The 20,298-nt window shown below is 43.9% G+C and overlaps 3 protein-coding genes across 4 annotated transcripts in view; 1 reads left to right on the forward strand and 2 right to left on the reverse strand.

The window, feature by feature from the left end:
* Nucleotides 1–1,648, reverse strand: part of mib2 (MIB E3 ubiquitin protein ligase 2) — a 43,455-nt gene extending 41,807 nt beyond the window's left edge. The window contains exon 1 of one of the 2 annotated variants that reach the window (XM_030117925.1): nucleotides 1,511–1,648. Coding sequence is in view for 1 of the 2 variants with exons in the window: in XM_030117924.1 (XP_029973784.1) it covers nucleotides 409–439 (31 nt within the window). In the remaining variant the exon portion in view is untranslated. Of the gene's footprint in view, nucleotides 1–408; nucleotides 514–1,510 lie in introns of those variants that run through there. The other variant, XM_030117924.1, reaches the window with a different exon arrangement.
* A 2,023-nt stretch (nucleotides 1,649–3,671) lies between these two features.
* On the reverse strand, nucleotides 3,672–8,930 carry ubiad1 (UbiA prenyltransferase domain containing 1). The gene is made up of 3 exons (XM_030119356.1): nucleotides 8,755–8,930; nucleotides 6,306–6,928; nucleotides 3,672–4,617 (listed from the first exon to the last, which is right to left on the reverse strand). The coding sequence occupies exons 2-3, from the start codon at nucleotides 6,868–6,870 to the stop codon at nucleotides 4,130–4,132; spliced, it is 1,053 nt and encodes a 350-aa protein (XP_029975216.1). The 5' UTR covers nucleotides 6,871–6,928; nucleotides 8,755–8,930; the 3' UTR covers nucleotides 3,672–4,129.
* A 2,334-nt stretch (nucleotides 8,931–11,264) lies between these two features.
* On the forward strand, nucleotides 11,265–19,318 carry mmp23ba (matrix metallopeptidase 23ba). Its single transcript, XM_030119358.1, has 8 exons — nucleotides 11,265–11,396; nucleotides 14,423–14,559; nucleotides 15,461–15,600; nucleotides 16,075–16,242; nucleotides 16,371–16,535; nucleotides 17,434–17,544; nucleotides 18,786–18,912; nucleotides 18,996–19,318. The coding sequence occupies exons 1-8, from the start codon at nucleotides 11,277–11,279 to the stop codon at nucleotides 19,168–19,170; spliced, it is 1,143 nt and encodes a 380-aa protein (XP_029975218.1). The 5' UTR covers nucleotides 11,265–11,276; the 3' UTR covers nucleotides 19,171–19,318.
* Nucleotides 19,319–20,298: the final 980 nt, after the last annotated feature.

Genomic DNA, 20,298 nt, shown 5'->3' on the forward strand with positions numbered 1-20,298 from the left:
ACTCTCCAAAACATTGGGGCTGGGCTGAACTAAAACATAGAATCTGTTTAATAGAGGCATGTCAGTTTGATCACTTTTAAGTACTTAGATATGTTTACCACTCCAAAAACAGCTGTACTTCTGGCAAATACCCTGCTTTCTCCAACCTCAATCCTATGAATCAGTCACAATCACACCAAGCTGTCAGCCAGAAATAAATTACCTAATAAAAACACCATATACCTAAAAGGCGATGTGAAATCCCTCAGGGTTCAACACATGTAGATCAAGAATTATGTGGCGGCACCACGCAGAGTTCATAAAATAACCACTATTAAATGCTCGCTTTCCTCAGACTGCCATTAAATAACAAGACAGACAAGTCACAAAACCTTTTCAAAAGTTAATCTAGGTACTAAAATGTCTTACCTTGAGTATTCCCACATAATATTTTCCCCATGTCTCGTCAAAGGCATCAACTGCTCAGCTCTGTTTATCTGAGCCAGCAGTCATTTCTGCGATGGAAGTCAGAGAATATTTCAAGCCTTATGACTGTACTGTAGATTTGTGGAGACGATAAGGAAAATGACAAACACGCACGCGCGCAGATGACTGAAACTTTGCTCTCAAGTAGGTGTGGCTCACAGCAATGATCCTGACCACCAAAAGTTTCAGCTCCAGTGTCTGGCAGCTGCAGCTGAGCTGTGCTTCATTATCGCCAACTGACCACAGAGATGACAGCTGGAGAGGGTCAGGTCTCACTGTAATAATGACACAGTCCCAGCACATGTCGCTTCAGACAGACACTCCAACTTAGGGAGGCGCCCCCATCTTTCATGTAATGGATCTGAGGCTGTGCTCCTGCCATCCACAATCCTGGACTTCATATCCAACACACTGCAAAATATAATCTTACAGCTTACACCTGCTGACAGGTACAGTCAAGTCACGGTGACACCTCCACGAGCCAGACAGCTGGAGGTAACAGAACCAGAACATCCCGGTTCTAGCATTAAGTGACATTCTGTATCTCACCAAACCACACTCAAATGTTTTCAATACATGCACTTGAATGTCAAAACGTGTACTGAGATAACATGTGGGGGTAGACATTTAAAAAAAAAATGTCAGGATAAATTCATTAAGAGGGGAAAATGACAACTTCAAAGGCTTTTCAACCGTTTCTGGAATGTGATGCTTTATAAATGAACACCTGACGTCCACATTAAGTTTGAATAGCTTCCTGTCGCCCACCATAATACATTATTTCTAACACAATATTGCACTGAACTCCTTTCAGTCTTTCACTTCTGTGGAAATGAAACGCTGCAGCATGAATCACATTAAAAAAAAATACACATTCAGTCAGTCATCTTTCCAAAACGTGCAGAGATTTGCGCCTGTCTTGATAAGGATGATGGGATTGTGCGTAGTACTAGCTTGTCAAACGGTGACGCTAGCTAGCTAACTCACATTTGGACCACCTTTACCGCTACAAAAAAAGCGCCTCTTTCGGGCTGTAGCTACTCACCGGATCTGTGACAAGAACGTTTACTTGGCGGTGAAATAAAGTCCCATGTTGCTGTCTGCTACCGACGCTGACATGGCTTGTTTTAGGACAAATAAGTATTTACTATAGTGGAAGGGTTTGCTGCACACAGCCATAACACGCCCATGCATTGCGTCACTGCCAATGCTGCCTTCACGTGCTCCTCGTAATGAAAAAGATAATAAAAAAAAATCAAATATTGATTTAACAAAAACACACGAAACGTTTGATTTAAAGTCGGCGGGTTATATTATAACTACATTTAACTGAAAACGCATACAATTCAGAGTTTTTAAAGTGAATTGAACTGCATTTAACGTTATTATTATTATTATATTTTATTTTTTTTAAATCAGTGTCAGGTATAACAAATGCATTTTGTGTTTCATATGTGTTCACTTGCCACTCCATCACTGCACACTGGATCCTCACTGGACAGGTCCTCAGTTATCTCCACATGCACAGTAACAGTATCAGGAGAAAACCCACACAAGCACAGAGAGAACATGGAAACTCCACAAAGAAAGGCCAAATCCAGGCTGTCCTCACTGTGATGGAACAGTGCTGACCACTGCACCTCTATTATGCTCCTTTTCAGATACAACATTATATTTTTATTGGATCCAGTATAACCTGTTCCCATAAATCCTTGCTTTTGTTTGTTCTGTCATTGTCACAGTGCTTTCAATAGACCTTCATGTTTATTCTGGAACTTTAATTTGCCATAATGCTGAGCGAGGCAACAACATGTTGAAAAGTATTTTCAGAATTCTGTTGCTCTCATGAAGGGCAACTGAAATGAAGTGACTCAGTGTTTATTCCCCTGAATGTGAAATGATTCTTCTGGCAGACATAACAGGATCTGTATTTTTCCGCATATTCATTTTCCGTGCGATAATAAAATGAATTTAAAAATAATTCCTCTTGTACTTCAGTGACATTAATGTAATCATAATTTGCAAATAAGTGGTGAAGTCACCAGCGACAGGAATGCTCCACCTCCTTTCTAAAATCATCATCATAGTAATTTGAGGGGAACGGACATAATTGGATCAAAAATATGAGTGATACAGCAGCAATATGTATGATGGTGACCAACTTTATGTGCCTAGGGTGGGTTGGGTTGAGGAGGTTCATAATTTAACTAAAATATTCCCCAAAACTTGATTTGGAATGAGGTCTCTGCTTTTAGCCGGCTCATTCCTCAGGCTTGCTACGTGTCTCTGTGTCACATTAGTTCTCCTCCCAGGTTTTAGTGTGCTACACCATGCAACTGAAACAAAAAAAAAATGACTGCCTTTTATTAAATTGACTCCAATCTCTAGTTTGTGGGAGGAAACCAAAATATCTACAGAAAACCTACATGTGCAGGAGAACTTGCAAACTCCACACAAAAGGCCCTTAAGCTTGGACTCCAACAAAGAACACTCTTACACTACATCAACACGCAGCTCTTAAAAACAAAGTATTTCCTGAAACAATTTGTGTGCATTGTTAAATAATTATGTTGAAAATTAAATCCAACAAACCCCATGTATTGCATATTGGGTCCTGTCTTGTTTTCTTAAAAGGCTTTTAAGGTGACACGACATAACAGCGTGGTCTTATGTCACTAATTAAATAAGAAGCAGAGAAAAGATTTTGACCTTTAAACACACAAGATGTACAAATAAAGACTCCACTCACCAGTTGAGTTGGTACACAGCATGTGGCCCTGCAGATATTTGCCCTCATCACGTCCACAGCTGTTCCATGGAGTTTGAACCTGTTCTACACTGCCCCCTGCTGACACACTGCACACACTGAAGGTTTTGGGAAAGTCTTCGGCGTCGAGACAAAGATTATATTCCATTAGTGCTTTCTTGAAGAGTAAAATGAAGTGTACCGACAGTCACAGAGACAAAAGTCAGAAAAATATTTTTTTCAGTTAAACTGTACTGCTCTGCATAACAAATCGCTGTGCTCAGTCCCAAAATCAGCCTACTTGTGAGATATATGTTCACACGAAAGTGTCAGCCACCGTAAGCTCAAAACCTTTTGTACTTTGCAAAACTCATTTCAGCAAATTGTTTTGTCACATGCGTTTGGTTTAAACACAGAAATGCCCTTAGCGTCAACACACAGCTGAAAGACACAACACACCTGTATCATCAAGTTTTATTACAATCCACTGAAATACTAGTTTGGCTCTCCAAAAAAAGAAAAACAAATACAAAGTATGCGCCATACAAAGAGTGCAATGTCGAGAAGGACAGTTAACTGATGTTTTTGAGCGTTATGGATTGGGTCTTGAAAAACTACAAATATGGCAACTGGAGGTTTATGATCAGTCCTTATATGATGACATTATTGCCTGCCTCTAAATAAATGACGCCAACACTTCTTAATCTTAGCGATGTATCAAAGCAGGCTTAATACTGAAAAAGAAACAAGATTATGTCTTCGGTTTTGCAGAGAGGAATCTAGACTAAAACCCCTTCAACTTATAAATTAGACAATAAATTAAAGCCAGCGGAAGTCTTCAGATAGCTTTGTACAAATACAAATACATCAACTAGTTGGTATTAAAACAATTTCATTTGAAATATCAAAGCTACTGAACTACAGTAGAGGCAAGCTGCCAGAAGGCGCCAGAATGATCCCAAACACGTAAAAAAGTCCCATGAGGAGGTTGAGCTTGGCCGTTTTCTGGGGGATCTTGGCGTAGCAGCGGCTGCGGAACTGCTTCTCCAGCGGGAAGGCCATGGGCAGCGTGAGCAGAGGCAGCGCCATGCTGATGGTGTAGCGCGTGGCGAGGATGCAGAAGAGCACGTAGGGGACGAAGAGCAGGAGGTTGTAGAGGACGTACGACAGCGTGGGGCCGATGAGGATGGCCAGCGTGACGATACCCGCCTGCTTGTCGGAGTCCATGTCTCGGGTGTTGTTGCTGTGGAGGATGGCTTCGGTGTTGAGGGCCAGCGGGACGGCGTAGACCAGCGGGAGCACGGACAGGTAGCCCACCTGCACCGCGTGCGCAAACATGACCGCCAGCGGGCCGAAGGTGATGAGGATGACCACGTCGCCAAGGGCCACGTACTTGAGGCCGATGCCTGGAATGAATGAGAGGAAGAAATATTGTTCCTGATGGATAAAGAATTTTTGAACCTTGCTCTGATAAAATACTGGACGCACACACAAGAGCACGCCGTCACTGCAACTAGGGATGGGTACCGAATTTCGGTAATTTTTTGGTACCGACCGAATTCCCACTGAAGTACCGAGTATCGATTCACGGGAAATCCGTCAGTACCACATTTCGGTACCTGAACGCACCTTTTTTTCTTTTTTTTTTACCCTGAACGCACCTTGACATTATGCACCGGCAAGAGCGGAGGACACGGGTGACGCGGTTATGTGGGTCCAAAATCTTCGAAGTATTTCGACTTGCAGACCGGGAGCAAATATATAATATACCGGGAGCCGTGACACACGGGCCGTGAGAGCGGGCGGGGCGGCCGCTTGTGGCCGCCGGCCGGAATAGACTCCACCGGCCTGGAACACACCGGCCGTTCGGGAAACCTCCCAATGGCCACCCCGCCCCTGTTCAGAGGTGTTCGCGGGAGGAACAAGCCGCTTCTGCGGCTTCTGTGACGATCGCTCCCGCTGCATGTCACTTCCTAAACAACGCTCTGCGCATGCGCGGCTCGAAACAAGCGCACGCATCGAGGCGGCGACTCGACATGATACGTCATCACGCAACAGCGGTCCCACGTGGCTTTTGATTGGCATTATGACTGCCCAATTACGAGTTGGAACCTTACAATTCTGATTGGTTCTAAGGATCCTCCAGTATACCTTTAAGTGTTTGTTTACTGTAGAGGTGCCTGGTGCTGCTAATGTGAAACATTTTATGCAGTTATTTATTTTGAAAGTTTTTTGTTACTGTACAGGCAGCAGGTGCAAATGTGAAACATTTCATACAGTTATTTATTTTGAGTCTATTTATTTTTATTATGTTATTTATTATTGTTATTTATTTAAATTATTTACTTTATCCCCACACACATTTTTCTCAAGTTCTATGTTGGAGTTATTTCACTTGATGTTATTGAAGCATAAATGTTCAAAATTCCGAAGTTTAGACTATTTTTTTAAATATACAAAATAACTTTAATTACCAAATGCATACCCCCCCCTCCCCCCCAAAAAAGTATCGAAAACAGGTACCGAAAAATACCGGTATCGATTCGCAGGTACCGAGTATCGATATCGTATCGATTCAGATGTGAAGGGTACCCATCCCTAACTGCAACAGACTGCAAAGCTTCTCAACATTTTGATGGATGGAACTGATGGAAGGTATGCACTGGGCACCTCGTGAAGAAATTTCACGCAGCAGTGTCATTTCAGGGGAAACCAACGTGATGCCTCAAAGGATCAATTCATCCAAACCCCACTAAATGGCCAGACTGTTCAGCTGGATGGAATTTATCTCTCCATGCAGGTTTTCAGACGTTTCATAATATTTCAGAGCTGAAAGTGATTCCTGTGACTTTTCAGAACAAATAACTGCATTTTCAGCACATTCATTCCCTCATAGTGAAATGGTCAAAATGACCATACTAACAGACTTAAACAACCTTTGCTCCGTTTTCTTGCATCATAGTTTCTTTTGCTTTTTTTCAGACCATCACATGCAATGTTGCCTGTTGCAGCTCAATTGCGTAATACTGAGAGTGACCCAGCCGATAAGAAGCAAGGCAACAATCCAAGAGATTCGCAGTAATACTCTACTCACCTCCTGTGTATAAAAAAGAGCTGGAGAGTCCGCCAAAGTAAATAAGGGCTAGGTGCTCCAGTCTGAGTGTGGACAGGAAGTACAGCAGCGTGGCACACAAGCAGCCCAATGAGTACAACAACGCTCCGAACATCACAACATCCTGCGGCGCCAGGATTTCGTCCACGAGAGTCCTGTCATCGCTCTTCTTGTGGTCGATACCTTTGGAGAAGTCGTAGTAAGTGTTCACAAGGTTCCCCGCCCCGTGCACCACCAGCACGGCGACCGCACACACCATCAGGACCACGAAGTCCACGGAGCCGTCCAGTTTGTACGCCAAGGCGCTGCCCAGGGCCACGGGCGTGAGCGAGGCGCTGAAGCTCCACGGCCGCAGCGCCAGCACGTAGGCTGCACATTTGTGTCTGACGTCGGAGGCAACGCGTGCCATCCTCGACGCGTGGTTAGCGGCCGCAGGGTGGCTCTGCACCGAGTTATTCATGCCAGTCTGCCACTGCTGGCCATTATGACCGTTCGATCCAGGCAGTACAAACGTTTCTGCCCTGCTTGGTTTGTGCTCTTTGGCCATTCCTCTGCAGGGGGTCTCCTGCACCAGCGACGCTCCGAAATGTTAACAACCGGTGTTCCTGCAGAGAAAAACAGCAGCAGCATTACAAAGCAGACACTAACAGTAAGATTTAAAGTGTACAGAGATGCCATTTATCGTATTAAAATAAAATCCATCTCAGAGACACCAGTCAACAATTTCAGGTCTGGACTGTAAGGCTACAAACACATTTGGGTTTTCTGGCTCGACGCTTATCAAACTGCATGGTCGGGTCTCAATTGAAACTGCAGATTTATTTTGATTTGCAAGCATCGGTGTTCAGAAATGACAAAATACATAATAAACTGAATAGCTTTATTGTCACTATATGTTGCATATAGACCTTATAGTTACAGGTACAGCTCCCTTTGACCCAGAGTTTCAGGGCACTTCTGTGATTACAATGTGATATTTCTTTATTTTTGTGCTGCTTCTTTCAGTGAGTGTACTTTGCACAACAAATTCTCTCCCCTCATAACAGTCTTCTTTGCTTCATTTATTATTGAACCAACAATTTATATGTCCTTCATTATTGCCTCCCTTGAATCTTCTCCTCATGCCTGGCAGCACTTGTCCAAGTCATCTCAACCGAGCCTCGCAGGCTTTACCTGTAAACTGCTCAACCTCAGCTGTCCCTTTGATCTGTTCAATTTTGAATACTATCCAACCTGGCCCGCCCGTCCCAATGAAAATCTATCTTAGCATCTTCACCTCTTCCACCTCCGGCTCAACTCGCAGCAGGGCGACTGTCCTCAAACCACTGACAATACTATTATTTATCATGGTGTAAAACTGCAAAGAGTAAGTTGGACACTTTTACCACAAAAGTTTAACAGTTTTTCTTCACCTGTTCAGTTTATAGTATTTCTGGGTTCTTTATTTTATAATAGCACCAGTGTTTTGAGCTGAAATTTCATTGCATTCTCTGGAAACTGTGATATTGATGTCACTCATCACTCAAGTAAGACAAACAATAAAATGTTTCCATGTTGTATGCATTTAGTTATTGGTTCAACTCTCATTCTATAACAATTAATATATTAATGCTTTGCTTTTATGCTTTCAACAGGCAGTAAGTATTGATGGATGCATACAGTAGTTGAGATATTGCCAGGAAATAGACTGTTGCAATGGAATCAGTCACTTGGGGTCCTGTGAAACCCGTTCAACATCAAATCTTGATTCGAGATCTCAAATCATAAACTACCAACAGTGTCCTAACTCTAGCATCTTCTGAAAGGATGGTCTGACTTCAAGACCACAAAACTATTTCTCATTCATTGTTGCACAAACTATCACCCAAGATGGATGTTCTCTTGTCCAAACTTGTCCTAAAAAAAACTTTGCTGTCGTGAAAATCAAAACCCCACGCGCGCGCGCGCACACACACAGCTTGTAGTGCTGATAATTGCACGTGTTAACGTGTTAACGTATCCTCAATTTTCCTGCAGTTGCTCAACAATCTCAGTCTCCCATTAATATTTTCCTACATGTTTTCACAACACTCTGAAGGCAAGAGACCTAAAGAAGTACGAACACACACTGCATGACAAACTGTGCTGCTACAAACCCGAAGCTGAGTCCATGGAGAAACTTTTAATCCACAGTAGAACTGTGTCATTGTAGCTGACATGGGTTAATTCATCTCATCAAGACACGTGGCATTTCTCTCTAAACCAGACACACTCCAAACTTCAAACTCAGCTAAGTTTAGAGGAGAAACAGGTACTCCATCCATCTCAAAAAAACAGGGTAGAGCAAACAGGGAGAAGGAAACAACTCTTGAGATTATGGGATTAGCGCTAACTAGCTAGCCGCGGAGCTAACGCGGTGTGAGGGGGACAGAGGGGAGCAAATGTGTCCTACCTGCTGCGAGTCTTCTCTTCCCCACACGAGCCGGGCCGCTGTCCGCCAGAAAACATATTTCTGAGCTCGGCGGGCCCACCGAGCGCGAGGCGCACACACAGCTTACGTGTCAACTTGGAGGGTAAATGACTGGCTGGACACCGCTGGACCTGACGGGCGCCATTTCCTCCGCACGGAGCGTCACAGCGAGCAGAGGACGAAGAAACCGCGGCTACTATAAATGGTTCCACCTTTTTTGGTTCCTGCCAAAAGTTACAATACAAACCGTTATGAAACAAAGGTCAATCCAAGCAAACATATAAATAACAATAACAATAACAACAATAGTAATAGGAAGAAGAAGAATATATTCAAGCAATGCATCTGAGGAATGAGTATTAAAATCATTTTTGATAGAAATAGAACAGTAAAAATGGGCTCAAATCATACTAAATTGTTTCATGGTTTTTCGTTGTTTAGGCATCCACCAGTACTTTATCCAGCGCAGAGTCACGGGGTGCTAGATCTAATCCCAGCCAACTACAGGCAAGGGCAGAGTCCACCCTAGAGAGGTCAAAAATCCATCACAGTGCAAATACAGGCAGACCAGGCTCATTGAAATTTACACTTAGGGGTAACTGTGGGACACCAATGACCTCAGACGCATGTTTAGACTGTTAGAGGAAACCCAAGCACATACAGGAACGTGCAAATTCAATATAGACAGCACCAGCCAGTGTTTGAACTCACAACCTTCTTGCTGTGACGTGAGAACACAGACCACTGCATCACCATGCAGTCATATCAGTGCTCATTTTAAGGTTGATGGGTTTATTGTTCATTAATTAAATCATTTTATGGTTGTTATGAACCTCGTGCAGAGCATTCTGGATATCTTTGGAGTAGGTGAGTTTTTTTTTTCTTTTTGTTATTGTAACAATCTGTTTCTTTGTATCTGTTTTTCAGTTGTGATGCTTTATTTGTAGAAATTCTGTCTCAGTGTGTTTTCTGTATTTGGAGCCACTTTGTCTTTTTATTCGTATTTGTGGGACATCACAAAACACCTGATTTCTTGGGCTTCTGAAAATGCATGTGACATGTGAGAGCTCCCAAAGTACAGATTGGTTTTTTTTTTTTTTACAATATTCTGCACACCAGACCATTATTTCCACTAAAAAACAACACAGCAGGTCTTAATGCATCACTTTTTAGCACACTGGTCTCCATGATTCTGTGTCTATCTTTGTTGAAAAACGCAAGTATAGTACCTAAATGAAAAATTTGCAGGATGTCAGTGTGCACTTTCAGAATATTTATTGGCTGCTGTTTGTTGTCCTTTTCGGAAATGGCAAAAGGTTGCTTGTGATAACAGATGAGTGCAGCTTGTAGACACTTCCACCTGTACATCTATTGAGCTGGTCTCAGCTGTATGCAAAGACAGGGTACACTCTGGATTTGCCATGAGTCCATCACGGCGCAAACAAAGAGACAGATAATCATACACTCAGAAAATTCAAGGACAACCATTGATGTGGGAAGACAGTGGAGGACACAAGCATGACTCCATTAACAAAGGCCAAATCCAACTATTGATGTTCTTATTTTGGTCTGAAATACAAACTAGCCATCCATCCATCGCTTTATTTTTTCTTTCTGTATTTAACCTTTATTTATACAGGTGGGCCCCATTCAGGCCCAGGGTCTCATTTTTAAAAAGGACCTGTGAGTTGCACCAAACACAACGTTACAAACTTAATGAAAATTAAACAATTAAGATAAAAACCTTTTAAAGGAAGATGCGCCCGAGTTACATGAGGCTGCTCTGAAGAGGTCAGACAACCATCCAATCATATGAACAACTCAGATCAGTTAAAAATACTTAATATTTATATGTTGTCTGTAGGGAAGAAGAGGGGACCCAGATCCAGTCATGGTTTCTGTCATGTCACTCCATCAGATCACGTGGTTCTCAACTTACAGAGATGTTTTTTAAAAATGTAAAACACCTAATATACCAAAATAATAATGTCCTTTTTTTTTCTGCCTTAAAATACTCCGTGCGTGCCACAGGAGTAGAAGACCAAACCTCCTCTTCTCCCCACTTTTTTTCCCCTTCTTCTCTCTCATCGTTGCGTAAACTTTTTGGAAGCCTCGTCCAGAAGAACCCATCTGATTCCGCTTTCACCCGGCGGCGCTGCAACAAGTGCTTCTGACGGACAGCGCGGCGTTTGGTTTTCATTAGCCCGTCTCGACACTGACCCCCTGCCCCGGCTCCGGTAATGTGAAACCAGCCCCGCTGGCAGCCAGCAGGCAGGCGCAGAGCGCGGAGCGGGGCCGAGCGGATCTCCTGCAGTCTGCGCTGCGTTCACGGCCCGCTGGACTGCGCCGCGCGCGCCGCACACGGACGCTCCCAACAACTCGCGAGTGACACGCGCAATGGCCAAGAAGCAGTATCCCCGGGCATAGATGGTGAAGTAGCCTCCGCGGCGGGACTGTTTGCGTTTTTTTTTTTCTGCCCTACCCGGAGGTGTGATATCGCAGCCATGGTGAGCTGTCAGACTCCCGGAGAGCGGGGCTGCGCTGCGCTGCTGGCTGCTGCGCTCCTCAGCCTGCTGCTCGCAGGGATGCAGCAGACCGCAGCGTTTCCCTCCTGGAGGTTAGAGGTATGCTGCCGTGATCACCACAGGACGGCGGGCAGGTCTGCCCAGGAGGGTCAGGATGGGATGCTGACTTTAACCACTCCATCACTGTTAATTAATTAATTTTGCATCACCTGAATGTTAAAATTTATAAGTACTATTAGTTGTTTTCAACAATCAGTGACTGCTTGGAGAGTTTTATAAGAAAATGTGACAATATTGATTTGTAAATGCATGATTGTCTTTTTTTTTTATCATTTTCAGCATCCCAAAAGTTATAAACATAGAGGCTGCTACTTTCATATTTACACTATTAAGTGGAATCTATATTTTATTACTTCTTCATCTTGCTTTTGTTGACTGTAATAATTGTTTCTCTTTGTGAAGAGAGTGAATATGACTTCTTTGACTCTTTCATGCATTGTTCTCCTCAACATCTGCTTCTTCCGTGCAGTTTGTAAGCTATTCAGTGGAATCTTAAGCAGCTTAAAGTGCCACAAAACTAGTCCAGCAGGCATTTCAAGCATTGCCAGTTAGTGTAATGTCAATTTTTTTTTTATTCATCTTACAATGAAATACTTCCAGAAATATCCTTGAAAGAATATCAAGGACATAATCAGTCTTCTGCTTCCCTTCCCAGTTGTTTCCTTTTCATAAACACACTTACTGTGTAAGTAACTTTCCACAATGAGTGATATCACTTTGGGCTGACTCACTGGGGTGCACATGTGAGGTTATTACCTGGTTAAATAAAGGATAAAATAAAATAAATAAAAAAAAAAACGTTTGAAAGTGAACATACCTTCATAAATATTCCTTGATTAACTATGGTCAAACAGAGAAAACAATAGATAACAGAGCATATCAGTGGACAAAAACATTTACGCAAGACTTTTAAGGAGGATTTGTATTCTATACAGTCTAAGTCTGTCACTCCTCTTTTTTTTCCTCAGACTTGTCTTACAGGTATCAGAATTAATTAAAGTTTAGTTTAGATGCAGCTGTAAGTAGAGCCTCTAATCAAATTAGGGAAGGGAGTGGATCCCTGACTTAAGTGAAAGGGCTGAATTTGTTCCTATTTCAATCAGTGCCGTCCACCCACTGCGATACGAAGCCCCGGGGAAAAGCTTGCTATCATTTCCTTCACCACACACTCTCATTATGTGTCAGTCTAGCAGCCTGCTCGTATGGGATTACATAACTGGTTTAGATAAGCTTCTTGTGGACCACCAGAGCAAACGCTTTACTGTATAAAGTGAATTCAAGCCTTGCAAAGCATTTTTAACATAATTAAAACTGTGCTTTGTATCAGTTCTGACAGTAGACGGCGTATTTAAAGTGTTTCTCCTCATCAGCCGCAGACTGTTCAGGGAAAAAAAAAACCCAAGAAAAGTTCAAAAGTTGGAGTTTTGAGTTTTCCGCTGAAAATAGACATTGTTTATTAGCTCCATAAATGTTTCTTTGCCTAAGGATGAAAGCCATGATCCCTGGTTTAGCAGTTTCTGGAAGTGATGGTAAACTCTTCCAGACTCTCTCCCGGATCCTCTGAGGTTTGCCCTCAGACGGTTTGCCCTCTGAATCAGCATTCCCCGCTGCCTCAGAGGTCTGGTCCAGGAGGGTAGTTTCAGCTCCCGCGGTTTGCGCTTCATCTTAATTTGACTCGAAGTGGCGAGATTAGATTTGCGGTGAATTTAACAAGATGTGACACAGAAAGAACTGTGCTGAGCTGGATGCATTAAACACCTCATAAGTCACTCGAACACATGATTTCAGTGTCTCGGCTGAGGTCAGGAAGGCAACTACTGTATGAAACAATCATCTGCTCACGGCATCCAGTGCAGGGGCACGAGTTCTAATATGAAAGCAACCGGCATCGTCGAGTTCAGCGGGAACGTGGGACCGTCCAGAGACTGCCTGCCCGTTTCAATATTTTGGGAAGGAAATGAAGGAAGCGCTGCATCTATTTGTCTTGTGTGGGTGAAGCAGGAACAGGAACCAGAGGATAGGGTGTAGAATACAGAATGAAGGGAGCGGCTTTGATATTTGCTCTTTTGTCAGTTCTTTCCACTGATTGTAAAAGTCAGTAACGATTCAGGATTTTTCACATTTTCAGTATGAACACATCTTAGTGTTTTATTGTGGATGAGGACACCTGTATATAATAGAAACACTTGAATTGTGTCTATGAAGGCGGTGCTCCTTAAAATTCTCTCAAAATCTGACTGCAGACATTAGAATACTTTCAAAAACTCAAATGAGACGTTCACACTCTTGCCTAGTTTCACACTTAAACAGAGCTGGCCAGCAGGTGTGTAAACTGGGCTCACAGCCTCCTTTTGGCTGCACCTCAGATCCCTAAAGGACAGTCCCAACGCCGCGTGTTGGATGCTTCACCAAGCACTTACTTTGAGACAGACTGAAGCTTTTACACCTACTGCATCTTAAGTCTCACAAACAGGCTGCTCATCCCTTCACATCTTACATCTGATGTACTGCATTTAAGCTTTTACTGTCATTTAACATGAGAGTAAAGACAGGTCGTTCATCCTGAACAGCCATGTTTGTATCCTCATTCAAAAGTAGGGCAAAAAATTACTACTATTAAATTCCGGTGTAGCCTCTACAGCTTCATCCAGGTCAGGGTCTTGAGGCTGTTTCCAGGAAGGGTAGAACTTGAAATCCATCACAATAATCCCTAACCCTTCCTCAGTTAACCTCAAATACTTGTTGTTGGACTATGAGAGGAAACCAGAATAAAATCCGTGCATGGTGAGAACATGCAAACTCAACACAGAAAAGATCCAGTTTCCAACTCATGGCAGTCTCATCATGACATGAGATGGCTAATCACGATGCCATAAATCAGAATCTTTAATTAAAAATAAGCAATTTTCTTTTGCAGTAATACATAACTTGTTATCTAACCAAGTGACAGCAAACAAAAATGAATTTCTGTTGATACATTTCAAAGCGGTGCACCTTTGTGCACCATGCAGACACCTTCACTTTGCAGTTTGCGGTGATTCATTAAAGGTTTTTCTTTGTCCAAGGAAGAAGCTCAAACCACTGTGCTGTTCATTGGGATTCGCAAAGAAGCCCGGTCACAAGTGCTCCACCTGTCCAGGAACAAGCGCTACACCCTCACGCCGGAGAAGCTCAAATGGGACAAGTTCAAGCTGACATACAAGTATTTACTTGAAGTTTTTCCTTCTTTACAGCATAACAACCAAGTTCCACGGTAGAAAATTAGAGGGTAAAAGACGGCTGCGAAAGAAAACTTTGGAGCGATGATTAAAAAGCTCGAGAATAAGAGATCGATTGTTGGTTTTGGAACAAACACACAAGTGCAGATTTGTTTCAGTTGACGCAGGTCTTAGCAGTCTTACAATCCAGCTGTTGATGTGGGTTTGCTGCGCTTAAAAATAATCAGTGATGAGCTTGCCATGTCGTCTCATCTCAGGAAGGATGCCCATTCGCAAATGTCTGCCGAGAGTTTGTTGAATTAAAAACAAAAAAAAGAAAAAAAAAATCATCCCAACCAAAAGTTGGTACAAGTCTTTGTGTGATCACCATACAAGTCCGTGCTTTCATTTGTCAGAGAGGAAAATTAAAGGGCACATAAGGGATTTCTCAGTTGCTTGGCTTCACAAAAACTGGCCTGCACTGCACTAACTGTTTGGAGAAGCTCCAGCGACTTTATTCTAGCTGGAGCTGTAAAATGATCCTGTAAAGTCCTTTATGGGAAGATTAGATTGAGGCAGAGAGGTTCTGTCGCTGGGTTTTTGGAGATCCAACAAACTTAAGTGAACAGGAGACAAAAAAATGATTAATCTTATGAACTGTTCTCGACTCAGTAAAACAGTACCAGCCTGTCTTTAAATGAGCTTCATTAGAAGAGACGGTATCGGTCTAACTCCAGCTGAGATATCAGGGAATGTCGAGCGTCAGTAACGGAGCTGTACTTGCAGTGCTTGTGGGAATTTTGGTGCGTCTGAACAGTAGCCATTGTGTTTTGGCAGATGTGTCTGCTGTAGAGGAATGTGCACAGAGACCAGTATTAACTGCATAATGCTGTTTTGTCTGAGCAGGTTGCTCTCCTTTCCGACCAACTTGATAAATGCCAGCGACACTCGCCGTGGCATCGCCAAGGCGTTTGGCATGTGGAGCGACGTCTCGCCGTTCAGCTTCAGGGAGGTGCCAGCTGACCAAGAGGCAGACATTAAGATCGGTGGGTACTGTGCGGTGCGGCTGCTTCGCTCCGTGACAGCTGTTCAACGACTCGGAGCTCCAGACCTCTGCTCTGTCTTTACCTCTCCCCCTCCTGTCATCGCCGAGAAGTCTTTGCCTCCAAGCTCATTAAATCACAAGCCGCGACTGTATTATCCAGCTTATATTCGGCATGATTCATGATACTAACCCAAAAAAAAAAAAAGCTTAACAACTTCCATGCATATCAGGCCGTGGTGGACCGGTTTAAATTGTGTATTATGCATCCCTGTGGGGTGCAAACTCCAAGGTCTTGCATTAATTCCTGGTTACACAGAGAGGAATAGTTGTCATCCTTCGGGGTTAACTCTCAGGAAAAAGTTCTGTCTTTAGCAATTCATCATTTCCCTGCTGCAGTCTACACCGAGCAGAAATAATGGAGTGAGGGCTTCCCTTCTGGGCTCTGAGGTATCTGTCTCTCTTTCTGTTTTGGCAGGCTTTTACCCAGAAAACCACACAGATTGCCTGGAGTCCTACTTGCACCATTGTTTCGACGGTATCACCGGAGAACTGGCTCATGCCTTCTTCCCGCCGACAGGAGAGATCCACTTTGATGACAGCGAATACTGGATTCTGGGAAACATGCGCTTCAGCTGGAAAAAAGGCATGCATGTTTGTCATGTTTGCAAAACTTGTCAAATTGAATCCATAAGGTGACGGATGCAGTGAAAGCTGAATTTCTCCCTCAGTGACGAGAGAGAGTGTGAGTAATCGACGGTCCCTCTGTTGCAGGAGTTTGGCTGACCGATCTCGTCCACGTAGCCACGCATGAGATCGGCCATGTCCTGGGACTCATGCACTCCATGGACCCCAAAGCTATAATGCACCTGAATGCAACACTAACAGGGCGTAAGCTAATCACGCAGGACGAGGTGTGGGGTTTGCACCGTCTCTACGGTACGTCCGCAACCCGGATGCTCCTCAGCATCTTGGCAGAACATTAATAGTCCAGTTCGTGTTTTGGATTCAGATTAATTTGGTTCTGATGACATTTTGAATTTCTTCCAAAGTCTTGTGAAGGCCTTGAGAGCAAAGCCAAGCGTCCTCTGGGGTCAGACCGCATGATGAGGGTGGTGGTCCAACCTGATACATATGAGGTGTCTGGAACAAGACAAGAGCAGGGATTACCGAGTGGCAGACAACAGCTGGAGCAATGTGGAAACCTTTTGGGTTTCCTCAGGGAAAGAAACCCGGAGTATTCTTTAGAAAACCCCAGCAGCCGATTCCATGGTTTTGTCAGTGAACATGCCAAAGTGAAAGAGGAACCATGTTGGTGTTGTACGGAAGAACATCCAAGCGGTTGTTCCGCAAACTCCTGCTTCCTGATCAACTGTGTGTATTATGAAGGATGGCAAGTCGTTAGTGGTCGGGCACCAAATGGCAGTCTGTCATTTCTGTAGGCCGAGGCAGCGCAGGGAATTTCAGGTTTTCGGCCAGGGCTTGATCATACACAGTGGCCATCTCCAAAGTAGAAATATCAAGCGGTCTGATCCCAGCATTCGGAATATTATATCTCTACCCAGCAGTAAAAGGAACCTGTAAAGCATTTTTGGTGAGAACCAGCGAGAAAGTAGACCACAGTGTAAGTCTTTGATGGGTGAGACTGAAAGCCAACGTGGCATTAATGAATACTGTATAAACTACTCATGAGTCATCATTAGCATGTATTATGGTGAGTCATTTTCATTGGAACAAAACAGCAGATCGGGAATCCAAATTCTGTAGCTGCTGACTGGGAGGCTGCTGCTGTCTGATCCTTCTCCTCCTCCTCCTCTTCGTCCTCCTTCTCCTCCAGGATGTTTGGACCGGTTATTTATCTGTCCAGCCTGGGCTCGGAAAGGCTATTGCGACAGCAAGCGCAAGCTGATGCAGAAGCACTGCCCCTCCAGCTGTGATTTCTGTTACGGTAAGACACAGCAGCAGCAGCAGAAGCAGTCCAAGGGAAAAAAAAAAAAAAAAAGAGAAGAAGAAAAAAAGGTTTTCTCTCAATTGAGCAGCACAAGGAGCTGCTGTGAACCGTTTGCCAATGGAGCAACGGGAGCCAACAGGTCCAGCCATACAGGGCTGTGATGGAGGTTTTCAACAATCTGATGTGAAGGGACATTACACATGCCACTGGAGGAGTTGGCATGTCGATTTCTGAGGAAGAGCAGAATCCTCAGGATGGCAAAAATACTTTTCCAACCCAGAGATTGCAGATGCAGGCGAGCCGAAATCTATTGATTGTTGATATTTTACATGAGCAACCTGACAGCTCGAGCCTCTTCAGGTCTGCTGCCGCTGTCGGTGTCCATTCTTGCACAACAGGAAGCGGCTCTTCGTAACCATCGCAGCCCCACAGATTGTTGTGGCTCTCTTCGAGATTTTTGTCAGCAACAGGGGACAGCGTGGAAAGAAGGCAAGAGGATACGATTCCTTGGCTCGCAGTAATCTGTTCCTCATTGTTGATTGGGAGACGTTGTACGGCTGTGGAAAATTCCTGAGTGACTCCAAACCGCTGGAATTTCAGACTGTGGCTTGAGGGTTAGAGACACACAAGGTCAATTTGGATTTTTGCGGCATTAACGAGAGCGACTGTTTTTAGGGAGAATTTGAGTTGATCACAACCTCGCCTGTTGTGTTTGTCAAGAACCAGATGGGGAGGATTATATTGATAACAGAAATATGGCGGCGGCGGGTCGGCGAGCTGCTCGCTGTGATAGGGCTTGCATCAAATGGAATTCACGGTAATCGGAATTGTCGAAAAGTGGCATGTTATATGCCAAATCTCTAACTTGTGTGCAGTGTTCATATCAAATGTGGGGAGACTGCTAAATATTGAGGTTTGTGCTTCCTTTGAGGAGAAAGCTCAAGCATGAAACTGCTGTGAAGTTAATGTGGGTCGACTCTGAGCTTGTTTCGATAAGTCATCCGTTCTGGGCCCTGCAGCAGCCAGCAAGGCTGTGAAGCTGGTGCTAAATTACAAGTACTTAATGATTTGTACTTGAAACACAATTTTAGTTACTCATGTTTGAAAGGCATGATATCTTTGATGACTCCTTGTCACAGATTTATCTAACCTTTCGTTTGTTTTCAGTGGAGTTTTGAGATCTCATCTTTGCTGCTCTTATTTTAGAATCTAAAAACTTTCCTTTCGATCATTTTCAGAATTCCCTTTCCCCACCGTAGCGCCCACGCCGGCTCCCCCAAGGACGAAACACAAGCTGGTCACCGAGGGCAAAAAGCTGACTTTTCGATGCGGGAAGAAAATAGCTTCAAAGAAAGGCAAAGTATAGTGAGTATTCTCTCTTCTGCCTCTGCTCTGAATTCACCTTCCTCCGGTGGGCTTCCGACCACGTGCCGACTCCTCTCTTCCAGCTGGTACAAGGACGGGGAGCTGCTGGAGTACTCCCACCCCAACTACATCTCCTTGAAAGACGACCACATCACTATCGTGGCCAACGCCATCAACGAAGGCACATACACCTGCATCGTGAAGAAGAAAGACAAAGTTCTCACTAACTACTCATGGAGAGTGCGCGTGCGCTTCTGAGAGCGGCGCCGGCTCACCCGCACACTGAGGAGGAGACGTTCACAGGCACGGTCACCCGGAGACCTCATTCACTAGGGCACATATTTCTTCATCTCTTTCTGTGGGAAGTGTCTTTTCTGCATCTTTCACATAAATCTTTGTCTTTGTGAACTGTTGCGTGAAAGCGTGTGTTCATATTTACAAAATAAATGATCCGCGACAGGTGGGGAAAAATATTCTGACTGTAAAAAGCAGTTTTTGTGACAGAGAGTGCAGCTTGAATTTTGTTCGGAGTCCCAAGAAAGAAGAAAAAAAAAAAACCCAACAAAAAACAGAAATCGTCAGTTATTTGAGATGACACATAAAGATTCATCAAGTCTGGACTTCTTCAAAACTGCTGCTGCAAAAGCAGAAACCGTATCCAAGGCCACCCACAGACTCTCGAGCAATCTAATTAGCTGGGTAGTGTTATAATTTAATTCAGAAAATATTAGCGCCACTGGAGGATTGGCAGCAGGGAGACCAACAAAACCAGCCACATGGAAAACGTGTCATCTAAGAAAACGTCCACATGCCTAATGAGTTTTTCTTTTTAGGGGATTGAAGAAGAAGAAGAAAAAAAGTTACAGAAGCTTTCTGCTCAGATGCCTGCCATTTCAATAATTTACACACTGACCAAAGTAAGCTACTAAAGCCAGAATAAGCAATGTTGTCTGCAGCCTCTGGAGCTGTTTGGACCTTAAACCGCATATGGAACACCTCAGACGTCTAGCTTACTTTACTGGCCTGGCCCCGCGGCCAGGATCCGCCTCCAGGGACGGAGCAGTCGGTTCCACCGGCAGCTCTGCTTCCAAGCTTATTCAACACATCAGGTGTAATAATCTGCAGAAGGCGCTCCGGCTGGGGCAGGGGATAGATAAAACTGATTAATGAACATTTCCATTTAGTGCTGGCTCCAGGAGCCACGAGACCAGAGGATTTTTTTTTTTTTCTGCGTCCGTTCCAGCGAGCGGTCCGGAGCCACACTGTTTATTTTTCTTTGGCCCGAAATCAAAGAATTTATTGGTTTAATTTCGAAGTCGCAGAACCATTTAAAAACAAAGGCAGAAGCACAGCCGGGGCCTCTTTTCCTCTGGAAGAACAAAGTAT

This window comes from Salarias fasciatus, chromosome 20 (genome assembly GCF_902148845.1).
Source record: "Salarias fasciatus chromosome 20, fSalaFa1.1, whole genome shotgun sequence".
NCBI lineage: Eukaryota > Metazoa > Chordata > Actinopteri > Blenniiformes > Blenniidae > Salarias > Salarias fasciatus.

Bases quoted from the DNA above. Each gene is read 5' to 3' on its own strand.
- ubiad1 (XM_030119356.1), bottom strand. From the start codon at position 6,870: ATGGCCAAAGAGCACAAACCAAGCAGGGCAGAAACGTTTGTACTGCCT. The intron at 4,618-6,305 runs GTGAGTAGAGTA...CATTCATTCCAG, and splicing joins CTCTTTTTTATACACAGGAG to GCATCGGCCTCAAGTACGTG.
- mmp23ba (XM_030119358.1), top strand. From the start codon at position 11,277: ATGGTGAGCTGTCAGACTCCCGGAGAGCGGGGCTGCGCTGCGCTGCTG. The intron at 15,601-16,074 runs GTGGGTACTGTG...CTGTTTTGGCAG, and splicing joins AGAGGCAGACATTAAGATCG to GCTTTTACCCAGAAAACCAC. The intron at 16,243-16,370 runs GCATGCATGTTT...CCTCTGTTGCAG, and splicing joins GCGCTTCAGCTGGAAAAAAG to GAGTTTGGCTGACCGATCTC.